This window comes from Cyrtonyx montezumae, unplaced genomic scaffold (genome assembly GCF_038088225.1).
Source record: "Cyrtonyx montezumae isolate F1298 unplaced genomic scaffold, pur_monq_1.0 scaffold_6, whole genome shotgun sequence".
In the NCBI taxonomy this organism is placed as follows: Eukaryota; Metazoa; Chordata; class Aves; order Galliformes; family Odontophoridae; genus Cyrtonyx; species Cyrtonyx montezumae.
In genome coordinates, this window is record NW_027072067.1 from 6,036,675 (window position 1) to 6,060,511 (window position 23,837).

Sequence of the window (23,837 nt, forward strand, 5' to 3'; positions counted from 1 at the left end):
TTCAGTGATAATGTTAACATTTCTAGAAGCTCTCTATATTCCCAGGTGGCTTTTGTGGGATTTTTTTTCTGTTTCTTGGACATCATGTTCTGTGGCAAGTTTGATGTCAATTCCAGAAGATGGGGAAGTGCTATACAGAATTCATTTTAGCTGTAATTTCTATTTCAAAGTCTCTCTTTGAAGATGTTCCATACAGCAGACTTGATATTCCCAGAACATATGCATCACTGCATATCTAGTTTGCCTGACAGTTTAAGTGAGACATTTAAATATTCTCTCTTGATTGCAATTTCCCACATTTCACATAAGTCACACGAAACCCTTTGCTCTCACCATCTCCCTCCTCTATTACACGGCACAGATGACAAATTCTGAAATGTGAGGAACATCCACAGGCCAGAAATATTAGTTATGCCCTATGGCAAGAGTTGGATTAATTGGTATAATGAGAAAAGATCCAAAACACTGCCTGGGGACCATTTTGCAACAGTTTCTCTTGCAGTTGCCAAAGGCATATTTCTTGGGAAAAAATAAAACACAACATCCTTTAAGAATGCTCAGATCTATCAGTATGTGAGCTGCACACACATCAGAAATGAAAAAAAGAAAGTAGCCCCTAGGTTTAAAAATAGAGCATTGATTTAAAATAAATAAATAATAATAATAAAGGACAAAGGCGACTTTAATAAAAGTTGATCAAAAACTCAGCAGATTTCTTACGAGTGCGAGAATGGCATTCCTAGTATAAAGGAAAGAGACCTCAGAACACACGACAGCCATTCTGCAAGGGCTCTCTTCCAAATATCTGAGAGACTGTTCAGATGGAGATTTATACTTGGGCTTATACCGCAGACCCTATTCTAAGAGTTTGGAGCAGACCTTAAATCTTAAAACAAACAAACAAACACCTACACTTCCCCTGCAATAAAAATCAGTAAGATCTGAATTATTTTTTTTTTACGTAGATTCCTGCAAAGAAATCTAGCTCCTTGCAAGCAAGGTGCTGAGTTCAGGTTTTTCATGCTGTAACTATACCAGAACAAGACTACGTACTGCCCCTCTACAGCTGGCAGCAGCACCCAGGGTATGGAGCACATCTAGGTCAGTACTGCATCTCCAGAACATCAACCAGCTGCTTTTAGTACAAGGTTTTCATAAAGCACAGGCCTACATGCTTTTTTTCCCCCCTCATAAGAAGCACAAAAGTGTATTTAATTATGAAACTGCCAATACTCAGGAAAAGATGAGTTTATTTCCCCTGGAATTAGATAGGACATTGGCACTCCTACTGCCAAGTTATGATTCACTAAGCAGAGTCAAGGTTAGACCTAGATGCCAATAAAGATTCATTAAGTATGAAATACAATATCAGCAGTGTCTTTGTAATGACCTAAGTGCTAATTTTGGCTCAGAGTACTTGAATTCCCCAATGGAAGAAAGGTAAAGGGGAACAACTTAACAGCTTTCAACCACAAATATGTTAACTTGTTAAACAATTGAAAAGATACCCTGAGCTATCTAAAAGTGATAGAAGGCAAGTGAATATACAATCTAGCAAACTAGAATCAATTAACTTAATTTTTCTATTTCTTCTAAATCAAAAGAATAGTCTTTTGATACTATTGTGATTAATGCACAAAGACAATGCATTAATAAAATTCACCTCATCTAATTCATGAACTTTGTCACATCAGATAACTAAAACACTTAACTAACACAATGACACCTAGATAAAGGAGTAAAATTCACGCATTAATTTTGTATTTGCAACACCTTATAAATAAATACCGCAAGAAGTAATTAACAAGTAGAACAGGAGGGTTGGATTTTCAAAAGAAAAGAATTGCGTGGGATGAAATCCTAAGATTGACGAGTCCTTTTGAACAGAAAATAGAAATAAAATAAAGTAACAAAAAGAAAGCTTACAGAGTTGGTAGAGTAATAGTTTTATGTTTTTATAGAATGTTATAGGCTGTTTTTATGCCGGTAGGCTATACTTGCCTGCCTCCCAAGAAGCATGATAAGCAACCAATAGCTGCATACAGTCTGAATGTTACTTTTCATATACCACCACAGATTCTTCTACACTGGAGTTCTAAGCCAGCTTCTACAATATCACGATCCACAAACATCCATCAACATCCCTAATGCTCCAGCTTTTTTGGAAGACATTTACTCCAACAAATTAAAATTAACCTATAGTTTAGTGCTCATGATTCTTATTATCCCATCTACTTTTCTCTGCACACTTAACATCTATACACCTTGCAAGAATAAATAAAGAATACTTTCTGTTCCTACATCAGTACACATAAAGATTTCATCCTTGTAAGATGTGTGATAATGATGTTTTAAGTATAAATAAAATTTTGTGAGATAATTCATCTTTGTGACCTAACACACCCTGTTGTGCCATGATTCTCAACTTTTCTGCTAGAACCATTTAAGACCGCCTTTAAATAAGGGATAATTAATGAAACACTTCTAATTTAGACTTAGTTTAGATGACATAATTTAGCAATTTCATGTAGAAAGTCTAGAGTTTACGTTGATTCCATCTTACCTCCTGTAATAAATATAATCCTCAGAAGAACCAGTTGGATTTTTATGATTTTGCATCTATGTAAGGTAAGGCTGATCTTATGCAAGCTGTGCATTCAAACAAAAAGAAAACTAATCTTTCAAAATATTCGAATAAACTCCTCTGATCCCCTTCAAATCCCAGATCACTGTAATTCTTACTGGTTTTTTTCCTAAGTGGTTTGCTTCACTAAGTCTTTTCAGCCACATGGCAGCAGACCTGTAATACAACTGAAGATTTTGCTTCTGCACTTTTTGATTTTGCACAGAACCATCACCAAGGAGCTAAAAACAATTCCACATTCACAATGTTTTTGTTTCTCTCCTCCCCCCACTCCCCAGGGAATATACTAAATATAAAAGCTGATTCTTCCAAAACAAAGCCAAGTGACTATGGCTTGCATTTTTTCACATTGGAAATATAAAAAAAAAAACACAACAGCAGCTAACATCATTTAGCTTAAATAATCTTTTTTACAATCATCATTTACAGCATTCTGAAAGGGCAGAAGCTTTGTTTCAAACCCATATTAAAAAAAACCAACAAAAGTGTATTTAAAAAAAACATTAAGTTTTCAGAGGACTCAAGATAACAAGGGAGGAAAATATAAAATAACATGTAGTTCCAAATTTTAACATATATTAATATATATTTTATATATATAAAAGCATATTATATATAAAATAAAACTGTAGAAAAGCAATAGACTTTCTTCAAAAAGTAGCAAGTATGCTGGCAGGAGGCAGGCAGACTACAAGGGAGCTGAGAAATGGTGGACAGCACTGATATGACATGGAAGAAGCATAGAAAGCTCAGTATAGAAGCCACAGAAGAGTGATCAAGGTTTTTTCTATCCTGTTCATGAGAACTTGAACACAGAAGAGAGGGAAGAAGCAAAGAAGCAAGGTAATTAAATAATTTCCATGAATCTTCAAAACAGAGCATTACAATTACTTCTGGCTTACGAAAGGTCTACCAAGGCATTGCTGATTCCTTCAGTGCAGCGCATCACATGAAATTGCCTGAAGTAATTAACTAAATTCCATCCCTACAGCTTTCCCCACATATTCCACCTACTTAGTCAGGAAAGACAGCAAGTGAGACTGTGGAGTGTTTGTGATTATCCTGCATTATGGGCATCAGGAGAGAAACAGAGTAATAAAATGTTTCTACAAATCAATAGTGTTTTCAAGCAGTGTATGGGGTAAAAGTTCAAAAGGGTCATCATCCACATCCAGGATGGGAATGCATAGCACTGCTTGTGATCTCACAGATGTAGAGCAGCTTGAGCAAAAGTGGATCACTGCAGTAAATGTATGTGTGCCTCTTTTTTAACCAGCATTAATGGTACTATATAGAACAAAGCAAAGTTTCAATGGCCAAAGAAAACGAAGAGAAAACAAATACCTCTGACTATTAATTTAATAACATTTTAATTTCAGCTCTTTATGAGGTATATAGAAACACAGCAACAAGTGTATGCCATCACACCACACGATGTCAGCATGTAGGAGTCATCCACACATAGCTCCACAGACTACTCTCCAGCAGTGGTCAGCACTGTGTACTTAAAAAAAAAGGACCCTTTAATGGACTTCTTGAAATACACATTGTCCATTGGCATATTAATTAGCTACCTGTGGACTTATCTTTTATTAATTTAATTCCATATTGAACTACAGTCAAAAATAAAGATCAGGAGGCTAGTCATTTAATTTCAAGATCATGAGAATGGAATTATATAAAAGGAAAAGGAAAATAACTATTCCCATTTCTATAATGATTCAGTGACATTTAAATGAAAATTGCTTAATTCAAAAACCAAGGCAGTATTTCCATTTTTATATGTCAGAAATATTTGCATTAAAATAAGATAATTTAGTCTTCTTAGACACATCTTAAGAATAACAGTAGTAATTTTTCATGTGTAAAAAAAACACTCCATAAATATCCATAAAAGATAATTAAGATAAATTCAAAATTAATAACTCCAGAATTACTAATTTACTGGCAGATTTATTAAGTGTTAAATTACCATCTCGCAACAAGTTATAGGAAATGAATAATAAAAATGATTTTCCTAACAAAAATCCTTTTTCAATATCTAGAAAAAAAATGAATATAAGGCAATGTTGTTTAATTACAGATATTATTCTAGTCTGCTAAGCATGTTAAAGAGGACAAAGTTCCCTCAGCAAGCTTGTCAGGATGGGTACCAGAACCCAGCAAACCAAATCCACTGGTGAAACACAGTAGCAAAGGGTTTTTTTCCACTGTTCTCCCTTAAGATGCCCTCTGCCTGTGACACAGATTTGCCAGCTATTTCAAATATACCAATAAATAAATAAATAACGGGTTTTAAACTATCCTATCCTTTCACATAAGAATCATGTGAAGAACTGACCTCAGGCATTCCCCAGTTTCTGATGTACAAGTAGTTGTGATTTCTGGGAGGATCTAGAGCATATCTGGGAAGGGGGAATGTGACAATGCCCAATATCTCAAAGTGCAGTCTAAGTGCATTTTTCTGCAGAATAATTTGCTTTTCCAATTCCAGCTTCTTTTTAGAACAATACACTCACAGGTATAGAGCAGTGATTTCCTTTTCTCTTCCATATAGTTCTCATGGTGCATTTTTCCATCCCATTGGAATGACCCATCAGAAAAACTTTTCTATAACACAGTATTTCTGTAGTGCTTTGTGTCCTGATGAATGCTGTAATTTAATCTCTATAATAAAAAACAGCTTCATCAGTGAAACTTCAATTTACAGCATCACTTCGGAACCACTCATTTCTTCCATGAAATACTTTTTGTTATGTTTTGCTCAGAGTGTTTGTCCTCCTGCAGTACTTACACAGCGTTGTCAGAAGCAATCATCCGTGATATGCTGTGCCAGCTTAAAGGACAGACACATTTGATCCAGGAATACATGGCTGTATCTATTTTTACAGACTGTAAAATAAGGTGTAGTCTTCTCTATAATTTATTGGGTTTTGTAGTTTTGGGTTTTTTCCCCATGTGTAACCAATTTTAAAACATTTCCTAAGAACATCAAGTCATAATCACACTGTGATATTGAAATCAAGATGCTACCTGAAATAAACGAATATTGTCACAGCACTGAAGACAAAACACCAAATGAGAGAGACCTTGAGAAAGACTTTAACAAGAAAAGATCAGCTACACAATTTTCTCCCTCAAACACTTCAAATGTCACAAAAACAAAATCACATTTCTGCTTTTTTGAGTGTCATCTCAAAGCAGAAAAGCAATGCCAAGCACATCACTCTCTGTATTTGCTCTTACACCAGTACACTGCAGTACAGCTTTGCAGTGCTCTTGTCCTCAGTTGCTCTTCCTGCAGATCTTTATTCTACAACATAAATGTTTTAAGACCTTCATTCATCTATAGGAGAAGAATTGCTTGGACGTTTTCGCAAAACTTCATGTTCAAAATCCATCTTAGGAAGTGATTTCTAATCCATTATCAGATTATTTTAAAGCATGCTTTAATCAATCACTCAATCAACAGCAATTCTGGGTTGTTAATAGAATTCTTTACATCATTTCTATCACCTCTAAAGCTGCTTTATCTCTAGTGTCTAAGACTCAAGTACCAACAGAAGTTGATAGCTATGAGATTCAGGGTTGAGCAGGTTTATGTTGCTCTGGTGATACTGGCCATCTGTCTAGCAGAAGCTTCAGAACTGAAAATCCTTTCATTCTGCAAGAGAGTAAACTTTTGCCTTGCTTCCAAAGACAGTGAAATTTCAAGTTTCTTCCCTGAGATTTCAAGTTACTAATTCAAAACACTTTTAATCAGAAATCTACAGTTTGAGTTCAAGAGCCCAGCTTTCTAAAGCTGCCATACAGAAGAAAGAGATTCTCTACAAATGAAACAGAAAAGATGCTAACCTACCAGTACAGCATGCAACATGGACTATCGGGCTTGAAGCAACTGATTTGCACACAGGTGATTAGAAGTCTCCCTAAATATCTGGGCAAACATCAGGGCACCTGACGAACATCTAGTCGGATAGGAAGCGTAACGTGAGTAATCTCAAAGATGATACTCAAAAAATAGTATAGATGATGGCATATTTGAATAGGTCTATATATAGATGGTACACAAATAATACAAAAAGGAAGATGGCTCACCTTTAAGATGACAAAGGCTCAGCAGTAGACGCTACATAGGAAGGATCTCCAAGAAGAGATCCTTCCCTGGTGGTGGTCAGCCCTTAAATGGGGTTTGGGAGAGGTGGAACCAGGCTCCACCCCTTCCAATCACACAGGTATATCACCTTCACCTGTGGCCCCATGGCTGACTCAGTGCTCACCTCAGGTGACCAATCAGTGGTTCAGGCCTTGATTCGGCAGTTCCCACACAGGAAGATAGTTTGTTTGATGTGGTTTTAAACCACCATGAATGAAGAAATTAAAACCCGTATTACATGTAATTGATCTGACTCACTCCGGTCTCCCTCCTCTGCTTTCCTTTCACAAGGGCTTTCCACCTCATGCAATGAACAAACTCTGAACTTATCTTAGGGGAAGAAAAACTCTTCTAGGTTACTGGCATTGGATTTTTTTTTTGTCTTTTTATTTATTTTTTATGCTGGGTAATCCTTCATTCATAGAATCCAGTTCCAATTTGCAAGCATGTCTAAGTGTAGGCTAGGATCTTTAAAAAGTTCAATGTTAACAAATAGAACATTAAATTTTTTCTTAGTATTCATCAAAATACCAAAGACTAGCTTTAACCATTTAAAGCTGTAGCTACAGCATAAAAAAACCATTTGCCTCAGCTCTTTCTTTAGAACGTTCCCTTCCTGTGGTGCTCCTGTTGCCACCTGGGCTGAGTTGTAGCACCTGACTAATTTGGCATGGCAAGTAAAAGAAACCTAATTACTGAGAGTAATTTTCCTTAAAAAATACTGAGAGATTCTCTTTAGAGCATGTCTCATTGAAATGTTCTGCTTTGGGAGAGCACCTGCAACGCTTTTGGGTGGACACAGGTGTACTCTGAAATCACCAAACGTGTTTGCTTCCAGATCTTGTAATAGAAAAGAGGCAGTGGCAGAAGCAGCTGTCCTGTGAGGAGCACAGGGCACACCCCAGAGAGTTCCCCCCAAGAAGTTACCTTAATTCATTATGTAAGCATTACATTGAATGTGTGTCACGTTGCAGAAAACAGGCTAATATTATACAAGCAGCATGCAGGCCATGGGGGATCTTCTCAAGAGGATATTTAAAGTAGTCAATAACAAACAACCTAAAAGTGAGCTGAACTTGATTTTTTTTTTTCATTGTCATGACATAAAAGTATCAGAGCTTACAACATCTGAGAATGGTGTTTATCATCCAAAAATAGATTTAATGATATGAATGTAAAACATGAAGTAAAAATTATAAATAATTGAACAGATGACAGTCATGCAAGTAAAATTAAACATATTTTATAAAGCTTTACTATTTGAAGCAACACGTATAAATCAAATGGTAAACAGCAAGTTGGAAATTCAACTATTTTTGTTAAAACAAATATTAAATATTAAAATATGGTAATTCCCCAAAACAGTGAGAAGAAAGAAGGATACATGAGACCAATCTCTCCTAGTTTATTCTTCCAAGGCTACTTTACTTTTTTCTTCATGCTGAGAGGAAAGCTATTTTATGTTGTTGATGGCAAACACTGAATGTTATATACTTTTGCAATGAAGTTTAATAAATGAATTATTCTGTGAAGCGTCTGGTTTGATTTTTCTCTCTGCCTGTACTTTCAGATAAGTGCTTTATATTTGAAAGCACTATCTTTAAATACTTTTCACTTCTTTTCTCAGCACCAAAGATAAAACTATCATAATCATTCCTAGCAGAAAATGTGTTTAGGTTTTCTCTGTAAGACTTTATTTTCCCCCTTTCCTTTTTGAGTTTTTTTTTCTTTTTCCCCTAAATTTAAACTTCTGAAGGAAACTCACTGAATTCCCTAAGACCAGTTAGATTGGTCTTATTAAACAGACAAATTGCCCAAATTTTTAAAGCCAGACAAAATTCAAAGCCCAATTTAAGGTACTTTGTTTACGTAGGTATTTATTTCAAGCTGCACCAGGACAAAGAGAGATTCAAATCTACAGTACCAAGCAAGCTGGTATTCAGGAAATGGTTCCTGGAGGCCCCACGTGCTAGATTATGTAAATGACTCTAAAAATCAAAAGAGATAGCTATTCCTCAAATCTCCTAAAAATAATCATATGAACTACTGCCCCTTCCTTCAAAATGGATCTACCAAATTAATAGTTTCTCCCTTTCACACAGATTAGCACACAGAGATCAAAAGTAGAAAACTCTTTCTGAGCAGTGAAGAAAGGTTGATAAAAAAAATTAGTTTGACTTACCTAGTGGTTGCAATGAAGCCTTTCCTCAACAATTAAAAATAAATGAGTAAGCAGATGGTAAAGGATCTCAACGAAGGTTTTGCTGTTTTTATTCTATTCTATGGAAGTTAAACACTCAAGTTTTGTATGTGTGAGAAAAGGCAAATAACAGACTAAGCTAGGTTTTACCACTCTCATTCTGTCATCCTCCAGGCAAAGAATAGTTTTCCACAGTCTCAGCTAAACTGGATTTTAATAAATTTTAGATTTAGACAAAGATTTGATCAATGCCCTTAGCTCCCTGCTCTAACTCAGTGCTGCAGATGGAGCTCCCAGCTCCCACGACACCCAGCTGCTCTGTCCCACGGGTAGCACAGGTGTGCAGTCAGGTGATTGCTGCTTTCCCCTTCATTCACCAGCAACATGCCCAAGGACAGGCTGCAGTACTGTAATAGGAATGTAGGCTAAGGATAAGAGCCTGGCTGTTCAATGAGAACAAAATAGTGATTTTCATTATTTATTTCTTTATTATCTTTCAAAATGCACAGCAGTATCTGTTTAGAAATATATATACGTGCTGGAAAACTCAGAGAACTCAGAAGCAAGGAAGCAACATGCAATCTAGCTGCACTGCACTAAAATAAGCTTACTAATGCTATGGTTCTTGAAGATCTTAGTTTCTGCACAAGAAAAACAACTCTTAATTCTGATGGTAGTAAGTACCAAAAACATTCAGTGTGTCTTTAAATATTCTTTGAACTATGATTACTGTGTATTATGCTTCCAAATAATCCTCTGACTCTCAGTGGATTATTAGCCATCATATTATTTTCCAGTATAGTCTACTTTGCCAAAACTAAAAAATACTTTCAGAACAAAAATTCAACACTTACATATGAAGGACCAGTCCAACTGTGAGCAAAATTCAAATGGTAGACGAAGTAACTAACAGTAATTAAGTTAAATGGTAAATGTGGGTGCAAAAATATTGCTGAAAAGTTTTAATTTGTTGACAGTAATTAACACAGTTGTAGCTCTCTCTTTTACTTGTTATGTCTTCATTCTGTTATTTGAAACTGTTTATAGTGACATTGGGTTGACTCACCATAATTTCCTTCCACCCGTAACCATTTACAAATTTTCCCTTCAATAATTTTTATATATTTGTTTCATCTGTTGATCAGAATAGCACCCACTGAGCATTAGAGCTTTAAGAAGCTTATGTTGATATTCATTTTCCTTTGTAATTCTACAGATTTAGGTTAGCTCGGTGAGGGAACAGTATGAACAGTAGAAATGTGTTTATTATATGTTTTAATATAGCAAGGCTAGCAAAGTAATAAGCTTTGATGCTTAGGACCTTTTCATCTTCTATTATATGACTATGAAATATTGATGGCCATTTCCTCCTCAAAAATGCCACTCTCAATCTAGCTTTGATCTAAGAGATAGAAAATTAGAATAAAAATAAGAGTAATAAAACCTACAGTGGGCACTGTAGAAAGTGCACATTTGAAATAGACTCGTAAAAATAAAACCCGTTCAAAAACTCTCTGGAATATTCCTCACTGTTGCCTCAATTTTTCTTTAGATATTGTTGGATGCTGGTATGTTTCAACTACCAAGTTAACAATACACAATCCAGATTAAAAACAGCACCATGTAGGAATGTTCTGCCCTCTGTAAATGCTCTGAACAAGCATAAAGACACAACAAGGACATCTTCTGCTCCCCCGATTTAAAAGGTTGTCAGGTCTTAGTATACTTTTTTGATTTTTATTATTTTTATTTGGATTTTTGTCTTCGTGAAGGCTTCAATTTTCAATATAGCATCTTATCATAATACTTCCTGTTTCTACCTACTGTTACTTAAATTAGCCTCCCAAACCAAAAACATTTAGGTCCCTCTGATCTCCAAGACTTTCTTAGGACTGAATTTTCTCTGACTTTTATCAGTGAAGCTACAGTCTGTAATCACCCACCACACCTGTAAGGATTTAACCACTATCAAAACTGACAGTAGATTCAAATGCAAACAGTGGGAAAAGTAGTCAATAAATCCCAAGTCAAGAATACACTATAATAATGACCCCTAAGAAAACAAGAAAAAGCTCCCAAAACTTTATATTAAAAATTTCCTCATTAATGAGCACATGTAAAATAATAGTAACTTGCTAACTTCATATTTAATTTTTAGTAATTATTCTTTTGTAGGATTTCAACAACACAATTTGGAAGCATTAAGGTGAATGACTGGAACAACTCTCGGAATGGAAAGGAGTTTAAGCAGTTGCTAGAGCTACCTCCAAAATGCACTTCTAAATATCACCCTCAGCCAACCAGAAAACAAATACTACCTTCCTTGACCAGTGTGTCTGATCGAACAAGAAAGCACTCCCCACTGAGCAACATCTAAAGTAAAATACTACATGCTGCCAAGGAAAGAGTAAAGTATTTGAGGGCAGTTTGTAAGTAAATTTGCTGGCCAGCTTATTCAGTATGATTACTTTAGCTTTCTTAAAAATATATATATTCACAGCTCTATGTTCCTCCAAGCAAGCTCATTTTGCCCTCCCAGCATATATAATTTGCATGCATGCCTTTGTGTATATATATACATATATAAATAAAAATTGATTTATTGATCAGGGGACCAGCTCATCAGTAATTGCCAGGCAACGTGCTGGTGGGGTTTAATATACTGCTTACTTAGATCATGCACAGCCACACACATGCAAATCAATAAGCTGTGTCTGTTAATAACACTTATATAAACTACAATGTGTGCAAAGGTATGTGCACACACGTACATACACATCCACAAAATAATATCTGCAAACACAGACAGTATATGAATAAGCATAAACATTTCAAAAACATAACACTTTTTTTATCCACGTATGAACAATAGGGCTCTAACAGTATCCGAAAACAGTTTGAAGACTGGTGTGAAAATCATCCATGGGGAAAAATAAAAATCTATTTTTCCTCATTGTAAATGTTTTTTAAATGTTAATGCTGATATTCCACTCTTTGGAAGATCATTTCTCTGCATGTGGAATTTCATGATAAAACGCTTTAAAGTCACGGGTTTCTCTAGATAAACCCCACTGGCTTACTGATGCATGAATGCACGGAAATTGAATTACTGTACAACAGCAATTACTTTTCACAGCACAGTTATAATGAGGATCAGCTCCACAATGAACACCAGGTAGCTATGGTAGAAAAGTTAATAAAAATATTCTTTTATTTCCATTTTCCACTTTAGCAATGGTAGTTATCTGAAAGGAAAATAATCCTTAACACTTGATTCACCATCTTAGAAGTAAATCAACAATCATTTTTATAGGATACTCTTTTCTTGCAGAATGATATTACTGAAAATGGAAATTTAACTACGTAGCAAATACTTAAATTTTGGTGTTTTTTTTTTTTTATTTATATTCCTAATGATTTATATTTCACACTACATTCCTTCACTTCCCTCCTTTCTTTGCTTTTTTTTTTCCTCTGACAGCATTTACTACAAAAAAAATCAAACCAGAGAAGGAATAGTTTTAGTTCTACTTCTTTTCTGCCAGCAAGTTTGTTATAACAGACCTTTTCTAGTGAGCACCAGGACATGATGCTCTATTCCATTCAGTTTCCACTTATCCCATCTTTTGGGCAGTAGGAATTTTCTCCAACCTCAATGCCATAGTTTCAATGATACCTCTGCATTTGTCACAGTTTTATGTAAAGCTAAGAACTGACAATCTGAAATCAAAACCCCTCTTACATGGTACTAACTCAAACCCTGTCACAAATATTTAAAAGTAAGATTTGCAAGTTGTCTGTTCAAAATTTCATCAAGCAGGGCACTGTTAGGGAAGAAACAGTTAACAGGAATATCCTGATCCGACATAAATCTAATATAAATAGTGAACACTGGGAGTAGGGGGAGTTGCTTGCAAGGGTTTCCATCAGCAAGTAGATGACAAAAGGTTACATAATTGGTTTAGCACTTTCAGTTTTCCATTTATTTTATGTATCTGACAGCACAAAAATAGGACATTCTGTGATAGGATAATTGCACAGTGAAGTGTAATTCAAACAGGGGATGAATATGATAAAAATCACACTGAACCAACTAATCACTATGAAAAGCGATGAGACAAAGATAAAAATTCAACCAGACTATAAAGGAGTAGGAGGGAGAGGAGAGTTCAGTAGTGATTAGTACCTCAGAACAAGTTAATGTGTTTGAAAGTACAAAGCAAAACAAAACAGAAAACAAAAAGAAAATACCACAGAGATCTTTCCATGCCATCCTTTTTCTGTATCTTCTGATCTTTCTCATTGGCCTTTTCCGCAAATTAAATATTCTGTAAGACTGTGGCTTTCTGAGAAGTTGTCAGATTTTGCTACATATGATTAATCTAAGAAAGTGCATTGATTAAAGTGCATTATTAAAAAAGTATTTTCCATTACACTACAGAAATACTTCTTCCTATGATCTACCTGTAGCTTATTTGATCATGTGGTTTGGAGTGACACAAACACATTTCTTCTTAATCATTGCCCCATATTTCTAGGGCTGGGTGATATTTTAGAAGATGCTCTTCATTTGCTACTTACCTGAAATTAACCCCAGATCATTAATCTAACTTTTAGGTTTCGGTGCTCAGTACATTTCCACCAGAAGTTTATATACAAACTACTGTATCAGCATAGCTTTGTCTCAGTGTAGAAGAGATCTTAGTCCTATATAAGCTTTGCCACTCCTCACTGCTACAGATATGATTAAGCTCTACTGGCAAATGGAACTCTTGAAGGTTTTGAACTTATTACCAAAGCATGAATGGTCATCCATTCCATCTCTGTCTCCCACTATCAACCATCTCAGATGAGCCATGTCTTGTAATTATGCAAGAAGTAGCTTTCCTGGAAGATACGCTAGAGGAATTAACTTTTAAATGAAGCATCCCTGTTCAAACCAAGCTAACTGCATTTCGAAAGATGTAAAATGTCCAAAGAACTTTTCAGATGTCAGTCAGGTTATTTTGGCATTGAAGTGATTTCAGACAACACTATACAAGTGCTTTAATTTTTTACAAAGAACTCAATTGCCTATATTGGTGCAGGAAGCTTAGGTTGCTTACTTTCCTCTCTAAGGAGAGGAAAAACTCCATCTATGTGAAGAGGCTGAACCAGATCTGTACACTTCACCACCGCTGGAAAACATTCATTATACAACTAGAACTGATTGACCAAGTGCTCTTCTCCAGCAGTGCTTCGCACCAATGGAAGAGATATTCTCTTTCACTGTACACAACTTGCTGCTCACTTCTAGCTCAAAAGGATCACTGCTCTGAGAACACTTCAGGATATTTTTACAACATCAGGGCAGTAGGTTTCTCTATGGAATAAGGAGAACAATACCTCCAGAATCAAAGTGCTTCTGCAGGCAATTTGCAGGCTTCTGGAAGCTGTTGCATGTAACTGAAAGCTCAGTTTTCCCTCTAAAAAACAGACTGTTAAAATGGCTCTGTGGGGGTTCCATGTTTATTGTCCTTCTCTGTTTCTCTGCCAAGTGTGCTCAGTTTGCAAGCTGAAATATGTTTTACTTTGTTGCCAGCCCAGAAAATTCTACCTCTAAAAGAGCACCAAATTCCTTCCTCAATTTTGCATTGTAAAAAAAAAAAAAAAATAAAAGGCTAAATTGTATCTGCAGCTACACAAAGGGAATCCCCTTCCTTGGGTAATGCCTTCAGCTGCATAGTTGAGATGCTGAGACCTCTGTCCCAACAGAGCAGATATATGACCAACAGCAAGGCAGATGACACCACAGAGTATCGCTACAGCAGACTGTCAGCTCCCTGACACTGCTGATACAACAGGAACTACAGTTACAGGCAGTCAAAAAATTCAAAATTTCAAAAATTCTAAATTTCAAAACATAATGTAAAATGAAAAGTGCAACAGGAATACCTTCTATTCTTTAGGACATGTGTTACAGAAAAAAAAAATCCTATTTAATGCAGAAGAACACAGATGCCAGATTTTATAGGACTACTGAGCACAAAAGAACATTTCAGAATGGAGTAAAAAAAAAAAAACCATCAAATCTGCCCAAGTGCAGAAAGTAGGTAGCTACTGTAGAAATTGATTTGCCTTCATAGTGATATAGTACTTACCACAAGTAAAAGAGTTTTGGATTTATTCCTGCATGAGGCACTTCCACCCTTTTCTTGACCTGATCTAGTGGACAGCTATTGAACTCAGAAGTTTCCCGCAATATCATTTTTGTACTAGAAAGCAATATGATATCTGCATTGGTTTGATGATATGAAATCTAATGTAATAATGCATAACCATATGGAGTAGCTATGTTCTACTAAGCACAAGTGGTAGCTTACAAATCCATCCAAGAAACAGGTAGCGCAAACCCTCCTATACACTTTTGTGTTTATCTATTGATACTGTAAAAAACCTACATATATTCTCTGGAGAACTGATTGTAAAAGCACCTTTGAACACTTCAGCATTTCCATTTCATTTTCAATTCCTTGTACATCTTCCAGAGCAGAGCCTGAATTCCATGCCTAGTTTGACATTAGAGAATGAAATAGCAGACTGATCTGCTGCTTACCCGCACAGCTTCGGACTTTTTATGAAACATTTCTTCCATATTCTTTGCCAGCCTTTTCACAAGCTGAAGGCCATCAATTTCTTCTATTGCAACGTCTTTCTCATATTCTTTGTATTTCTGAGGGAGTACATGAAAAAAAAATACAAAATAAGAATTAGGTAAAAATTATTCAAGTGACCAGTTGAAATTTTGACGACTAATGATTGGTTTCATTTACACTGTTGCTGACATTCTCTACTTATTTAATGTTTGTCTGTCTATGCATCAAGGCACTGACACACAGAAGAACCAACTGGGTTAGGACTAGGACTCTGCTAAGAAAATACAATAGAAATGTTTATGCCATGCACCATAGGAATATAGTGATTTCCCTTCACAACATTTAAATTACTCCTCCAGACAATCAGACATCAAAATATTTAAAAAAATAAATTCTATATTCCATCCAAATTTATTTCAAACCATTGAGATGCATATATGTCTTAGCCACTTAGAAACCCCCTCCTTCATTGAAGATCCTGCAAATATCTATTTCATGAGTTTTACAGAACACTTAGATTAGGAATACTTACACTATAAGCATTATCTACATGTCCTTAAATTTCCTTGCAAGGAAAACTCTAATTAAACCACAGAAACCTGTGTCTGTATCTGAATGAAAGCATCATTTTTATGGATGAGCATTAACTGAAGGTGCCTTTTACAACATAATTCTTAGAATGAAATTCCATTCGATTTTCATCCTCTTTATTTTCTGCAGAACAACTTTTTTTTAATCATTGTTTATGAAGGAAACTTGTAAGAACATAATATACAAAAAAGCCAAATATTCTTTGCAGCCAAATTTTAAAGGACTTACATAGGGACCATTTCTCCTTCTCATGTCATTCCACTATATTTTTCCTCTATGTGCTGAGATAGTAATATAAAGTAAATAAATGAAGAACAATTGCCTTTGCAATAATGATTTTCTCCAAAACACATGCAACACCAGAGAGAAGGAAGAATAAGTACATAAAAGAAAAATAGCTTAGAGCAGCAGGATGAACGTTTCACTGATCAAAACAATGAATAAATAGGGACCAGTCATGCCCTGGCAGGTGACAGAAGAAAGGAATTTACTGTAAGAGAATTTTTGTGCATATTGTTCTCATTTCTTCCAACTAATTTTCAAGGCAAATGACACTTCGAACTGGCTTTAGTCTGAATACTTACCTGTAAAAGTTTGCATTAATGTTTTGATAGGAAAATTTGCTAAAATATCGTTTGCAGACCATTTCATAAGAAGGTTAACATACAATGCCATCAGAAAATATTTAAGATATTTTGTAATTTTCTCATTTCAGTAATTACTTTATTTACTTCTATATTGATTCCTACTATGAGATTAACTTATTTTAGACTTAATATTAATCTTGTAATCTTTAAGAAGCCTCAAGCAGACTGCCTGCATTTTGCTCTTTGGAAGAAAGTGGGATGGATTTTTTCTTGCCTTCTTTCCCCCCACACCTATAAACATTTGATTTCAGCTCTACAAGTCTATTACTAAATTCAGGCTCAAGTTCTATTATTCATTCTGAAAAATAAAAGTAAAAAAATAGGACAGCATGGTGATTGTCTAAAATAGATAAATCTTTCTCTGATTTTATTGGAGAAAATAAAAGAACACAGTAGACAACAGAGAGGTAAATATTGCTGTAATGAAGTGTGGTAAAATGGACTAGATTAACAGGAAATTGAAAACACTCCCAGTTAATTAATGATCTCAAAGTCTGTTCATGTCTCACAGGATTAGAAGCTTTGGAGAATATAAAACAAGTGACAAAATGTGCTGCTATGAACAACTATCATTTATTATGTCAACAGACTAACTGCAAATTTGACTCATTTATTTCAAGTTGCACAGATCATGTTCAACATATCAGAGTCTGATAAAAACTGTTCCCTTCAGTATTGATCTTTGTATTCTTAGAAAGTATTCTAAAATACATCCCTTCAAGAGGCTGTTTTCAGATCTCCAGATGTATTGATTTAAATTTTGCCATTAAGTGAAGAAAATCAGATTATTCAGTGCATTTGTTGGAAAATTGCACGTTAGAGTGAAAGTCAACATATTTTCTAGCCACAGAGAATTATATCATGTAGTATCTTAGGTTACTGAGGCAACATATTAAAAACTCACATTTCTTAATTTTGAATAACTTCTCTTTTTTGATAATTAACAAGTGCCTTGCACTCAAAATACACAGGAGTGAGAAACTACTTAGTACACTGGTTCATTTCTCCGTAATTTAAAGACAAAAGTTACAGCATTAAAAAGAAATATATGGGAAGAAAGAAAAAGATATTGTTTAAGTTCTAATAACAAAAGACCACACATCTTTCATACTGCATGTCCAGCCAATTGTTGGAAACCTTCAAGAACATTTGCAACATGCTAGGAGTATTTACTTGATCTGCCAGAATTTGGCAGTCGAGGTGTTTACTTAATATGTATTTTATATTCAGAATTTCATTGCCACAAAAACAATTCTGTTATTTATTCAGTCATCAGTGGAAGGTTTAAGACAGGAGAAATGATGTGGCCGGAAAGCTGGTTTTAGAATTCTTTTGCTCTAGTGATCGTGTGGAGGGGAGAGGTGCCAAGCTTCCTCTACATGTCCGTGAACCTCCTCTCAGTACTGAGTGTTCAGGAGGATGGCAGTTTTGTTTGAGTCTAGAGAGATGCTGATCAACAAAAATATCAACACAAGGAAATATCAACACAATCAAATCAGATATGAAATAAACCACCACACAATAGAACTGTGACAAAAAGTCATTAATAAAAGTTCAGCTACAGTTTCAATGTTTTTTTCTCCCGGGACAAATGTGGCATTCATGTTCCTGTTTGTATTTAACTATAAACTTTTATCAAACTCCAGATAATTGTGTTGTATCCCAAAACATTTCATATTACTGACAAGTGTGTATGCAATTCTCAGTATCATTCTTTCAACAAGCCTGTTGGTGCTTTGAACACAGGCAGAACCATTTATGATGAAAATTCCTCCTGCTCCCAGTGATCTTCAGAGGCAGTAAATGTCACTACCATCCCGATTAAAGTGTATTTACTCAACAGCAACTCTGTAATCTTAAAAAAATCTGTTTGTGTTGCATATTTAGTAACGGATGTAAGCCTCTGTGATGTATCCATAACTATGTCTTGCATATCTGTACAAACAAATGTGGCTATGTGAAATAGTGTTTTTCTCACACATACATTTCATATTAATGTATGAATGCATTATTATTTTGTAAAGGAAAAGCAGAACCAACATGCAAATGAAAGTTCAATTATCCATTTTGACCTATCGCTTCTATGAAAAAAGCGCTGATTCTATGTCATTCATAAATTCACAAACCAAGATCCCTTTCAGATGTTGAGGACTTAAAATTTCAAATGTAAAATGAGATTATGGAAATGCACACATAAAACTCGCATTGATTTTTCAATGTTTTCCTCATACAAGATTTTTTGAAATGCATGCTGTTAGAACTACTGAACAAAATTCAAACAACATTTATTCAGATTTAAAACACTTTAAAACACCTTTAAAATGCTTTAAAACACCTACTCATTTATGAGTTATTTTGCTTTTAGTCATAAAACCACAACCCCACCATTTGTGTGGAGCAGGCTGACAATGTGCTGCCTTCCACCATTAATAATTCTGTAGAAGATAGAGGCACTGTGAACAGAGTGAGGCTTTTTTCTATTAGTAAAATATGCCTCTTAAATTTTGAATCAAAACAAAGAAGATTACTTGTGGGGAAGCTACCACACCACTTTACGAGACAATAACATTTTAAAACATTGACCATGTTCAAATTGGCAAGATTGTTATGGTCAAATACAGTAATAAAAATACAAACTGGGAAAGCTCAGACCTTCTCTCTCTTGAGCTCTTGCAGCACTCTTCCATACCAGCACACAACCCTTTGCATGCAAGAGCTGTCAGAGCTGTTTCCTGCAGATGATTTAAAAACACGCAGCACAGCCTTTAAATGCTTCATTACAAGTGAGGGGTCACTAATTAAATACATACTGTTCAAGTAAACCTGAATCTGAAGGCAATGAAATAGTCTCCAGAACTACATGTGCACGTGAGTGGGAATCTGAGCATTGCATTTCCACTGAGCAGAAGGGTACTCAGATGGCACTATCACAGCAGAGATATCAACTACAGATGGTGCACTCCTTTGAAAGACTCATCTGTGCATCTCTCCTTAGTAGAAGATTTTATATTTCTCCATTATCACAGTGACCTTAGGGTGGTGGTTTTGGGGTTTGTTTTTTACTGTTTTGTTTAAACAAGAACATTACTGCTAATGAATTTGGAGAAGTGAGATTTAATGTCTTAACAAAATAAGCAAAGTTTGAGCTGTCATTTTTTTGTTGATAATGCCTACTAAGACTTTATGAACAAAAATGTTTAGGTTAAAGATGGTATAAGATTTGTCATCTACACATCTCTGAAGAATTTGTAAAAGATGGGTCTAAGAACCTCAATTCTGTACATGAAGATACTAGGATATAGATAGGTTCAGTGATGTGCCCTGTGTCCTATAATACAGCAACAAAGAGTACAAGCTCTCTTGACTACCAGTGCCCTATCTGTAGGGAAATATGAGTCACAACGGCACATTTCTCCTCACCTTGACATTAAAGAACTCCTTGATAACTGGAAGTTTGTGTTACACCACATTACACACTCCCATTAACCTTTACTGAACCTCTTTGTGTTGATGAAATCCATCAGCAGTGACCAGTGTGATGGCACACTCATTTTCTTTTCTATAGGGAAATTTTTATTCACTTCATCAAATGACTCCAAGGAACTCTACATTAGCCCATCATGTTTGACCCTTGTCACTTACTGGTGTCTAAGGAACTCCTGTCACCTCAAACTCCAGTTTAGCTGCTTCATTAAATACTGTACACTTTGAAATGCAAAGTATGGAAACATTTGTTGCACAATATTTTACCACAGTTAGCTATATCTGGTATACTATAACCAAAGATCAGCTTACCTGGGAGATTAGTTATTGGAGGACTTGAGAAGGTTAGGTATTATTTTTCTTGCTTTTTTAAGAGACAGTTGAAAAAGATAATTAAAAGTTGCTATAGAAATTTATTTTTCAGTGCCTGTTCTTGCAATGTTATGCATTTTTCTTTAGTCTTAGAAGAGAATACAAAGTTATCATTTAACTGGAAAAAAAGGAACACTCTGAAACTGTCCTACAGACTTCTTTCTCCACAAAGATGTACTCTTGAAAACCCACTACAGTATTTCACATGAAATATCTGAAACAACGAACTAAAAAAACATAGGTATAAATCTGAAAAACCACAGTATGACCAAGAGGGTACATCATCCAAAGCAAAGCCACCATTATATTTTCAGGTGAAAGAAACTATTGGGAACACACACATTGCACCTGCTCCTCACAAATGTCTGAAGAAATGTGAGAATGTGTCCTTTCATCCTGGACAGCTGATCTGAGTCACTGAAGATTGAGAAGCAGGGAACCTGATAACCTACTATTTACATCCTTTTCTCAGCTGGAATGACATTCTGAAACATTTTCTTTTGCATGCCAAACTTTCAGACTTCTCTGAAAGCCTTTATGGCTACTGGAAACAAGGACAACCAGAGAGATAGCTTGCTTTGTGCTGAAAGGTCACAAGGTACATCTACAAGCTAATTCATTCAATCAGCCTTTCTTTATAACATTTTTCTCATTACGCTTCCTTTTATCACTGTGTCTGTCCATCTCGACCCCTCCTTTTTGTTCCATACTGGCAGACCTATGCCTGCCTTATCCCCTGGCATTGCTTTGGGTATCAGTAGTCACGGATATTTTAATTAGACAGTGTCTATTTTCCATTCCAAAAAAGCATGTCAGAGGGTCATCTCCTCACCTTCCATAGCTGCCCCTAAATAAGTTGCAAACTAAAATGAGTAAAGAGGAAAGTGAAAGATAAAGGTGGACTAAACAGAAAAACTGAAATGCACCCTAAGGACTAATACTGCATAACAAACCACACACCTCATGGCAAGATGAAAATGTGCCACTCTTTTAAAATAGCTGATGGTAACTCTTCCTCAGAGAAACAAAAAAAATAACCTGCAATTTCATCTCTTTGTGAAACTGTAAGTCTGCTCATGATTTGCAGTGTTTTCTGTAACTTACGTTCATCTGCTTAGATAATACTTTTAAACCTTTACCCTTTGCATTGTGTGGGGCCTTTGACATTAACTTCTTCAGGTCTTAATTCATTGATTGTCCCTATGAAGGACATGACATTGATTGCTGCTGCTATATCCAATCATTGCACTTTTCTGTATCCACCTGATAAAAGTATTTATATTGATTTTGGTTTTTTAGACAGATACCAGAACAGTATATATCGAAGTGGACTCTTGTAATGATGAGAAAGAAACTTCTGAATAGCTGAACCCAGGCATCCAAATTTAGGCTTCTAATTCTTCACTATAATTACTGAGAATGAAAAATGATTTCCCTTGCAAAAATCTAAGCTCCTCTGTTATATCAAAGCCAGCAATATCAGTATGTTCTTAGACCCTCTGAAAATTTGACCACCTGCACATGGTCCCTATGCTGATGTCTCGAGAAGAATGCATCAGACAAACAATAAGTGCTCTGCACTTTCCTGTGTGAATTTCAGTCACTTGTAAAAGTTCCCAAAAAACTGCATAGCACAAGTAGCTTCTCCATATGTTTAGTGTAGAGGGGCATATTCATAATGCTTTCTTCCAAAGCTCCATTACTAAATGTAAATACACAAGAAAAATCAAGGGTTAAAGTTTGACTGCAAAACGGTGTTCAATCCAACATTTAATAAATGCCTTTGAAATATTATAGTATGACATTAGTCAACCTGTACAACAGATCTTGCCTACATCTTCATTCTCTTTGATCACTTAGTTACGTTGCACAATTTCTTAAACTGGCATCTGATGTACTTGGAGCATCATGAAGGCTGGAAAAGACCTCTGAGATTCATCTAGTCCAACTGTCAGCCCACCAGAACAGTGCCCACTAAACCATGTTGCTCCAGTGTCTCATCTACACGTTTCCTGAACACTTCCATGGAGATTGGATGGGGTTCTTGTGTGTAAACTGAAGGATGCTGCACTTGGTCTTGTTGAACCTCATACAATTGGTCTCACCTCATCTATCCAGCCTATCCAGATCCCTCTGTAGGACCTTCCTACTCTCAGGCAGATCAGAGTTTCCCTTCAACTTGGTGTCATGTGCAAACTTATTGAGAGTGCACTCAATCTCCTCATCCAGATCATCAATAAAGATACAAAACAGAAGTGGCTTCAATACTGACCCTAGGAATGGCACTCATGACCATTCCCCAGAAGGATTCAATTCCATCCACTGCCACTCTCTGGGCACGACCACAGTACTAACCCAGTGAAGAGTACACCTGTCTGAGCTGTGAGCTGCCAGCTTCACAGGAGAATGATGTGAGAGGCAGTGTAAAAGGCTTTGATGAAGTCTAGGTAGACTACATCCATACGTATTGACATATTAATTCCAAGTATGTCTTTTCACCCTCAGAGTTTCTCTCTCATACTAAAACAAACAAACAAACACAGTGACAGTGCCTGAAACCCAGCTAAGGAAATAGCCTGTGAAAACAATTAAGAATAAATAAACAAACAGATACAAACAAAACAAATAAACAAAAAAACACAGTTAGAACTTATTATTCTGACTGTAGCTTTTGTTTTTTTGTTGTTTTTTTTGGGGGGAAAATCTAATGAACGATCAACACAATAACTGCTTTTATATCATATCCTACCCATGCTATATTATAAGCAGTTATTCCAAAACATAACTAAAATGTGTGAATAAACTGAGAAATTTAAATTTAGCTGAGAGAAGTGTGAATATCACTCTCAATCTTTTCTTATTTTTCCCTGAAACTAAAAACACAAGGCATCTTGTCAAAGTGTACACAGCTTTTTATGTATACCACCTTAGTCAAAAGATACACCAAGAACTAACCAGACTCAGGCCCAAGACTACAGTCTTACAGCTTTATTAGTCTTTACTTTTTACTTCTCCTTTCATTGCAAAAAAAAAGAAAAAGAGATCACAAAAATTAGTTATGTGCCAGTATTTGATCAGATTGGAAAGATATCAAAAAGAACACTTTACT

General features: G+C 35.6%; 1 protein-coding gene across 1 annotated transcript in view; it reads right to left on the reverse strand.

The window, feature by feature from the left end:
- The window catches only part of CACNA2D3 (calcium voltage-gated channel auxiliary subunit alpha2delta 3), a 392,330-nt gene that overhangs the window by 290,422 nt on the left and 78,071 nt on the right, over nt 1–23,837 (reverse strand). Inside the window, exon 3 of the mRNA XM_065749768.1 lies at nt 15,596–15,712. Within this exon, the coding sequence (XP_065605840.1) occupies nt 15,596–15,712 (117 nt within the window). The remainder of the gene's footprint in view (nt 1–15,595; nt 15,713–23,837) is intronic.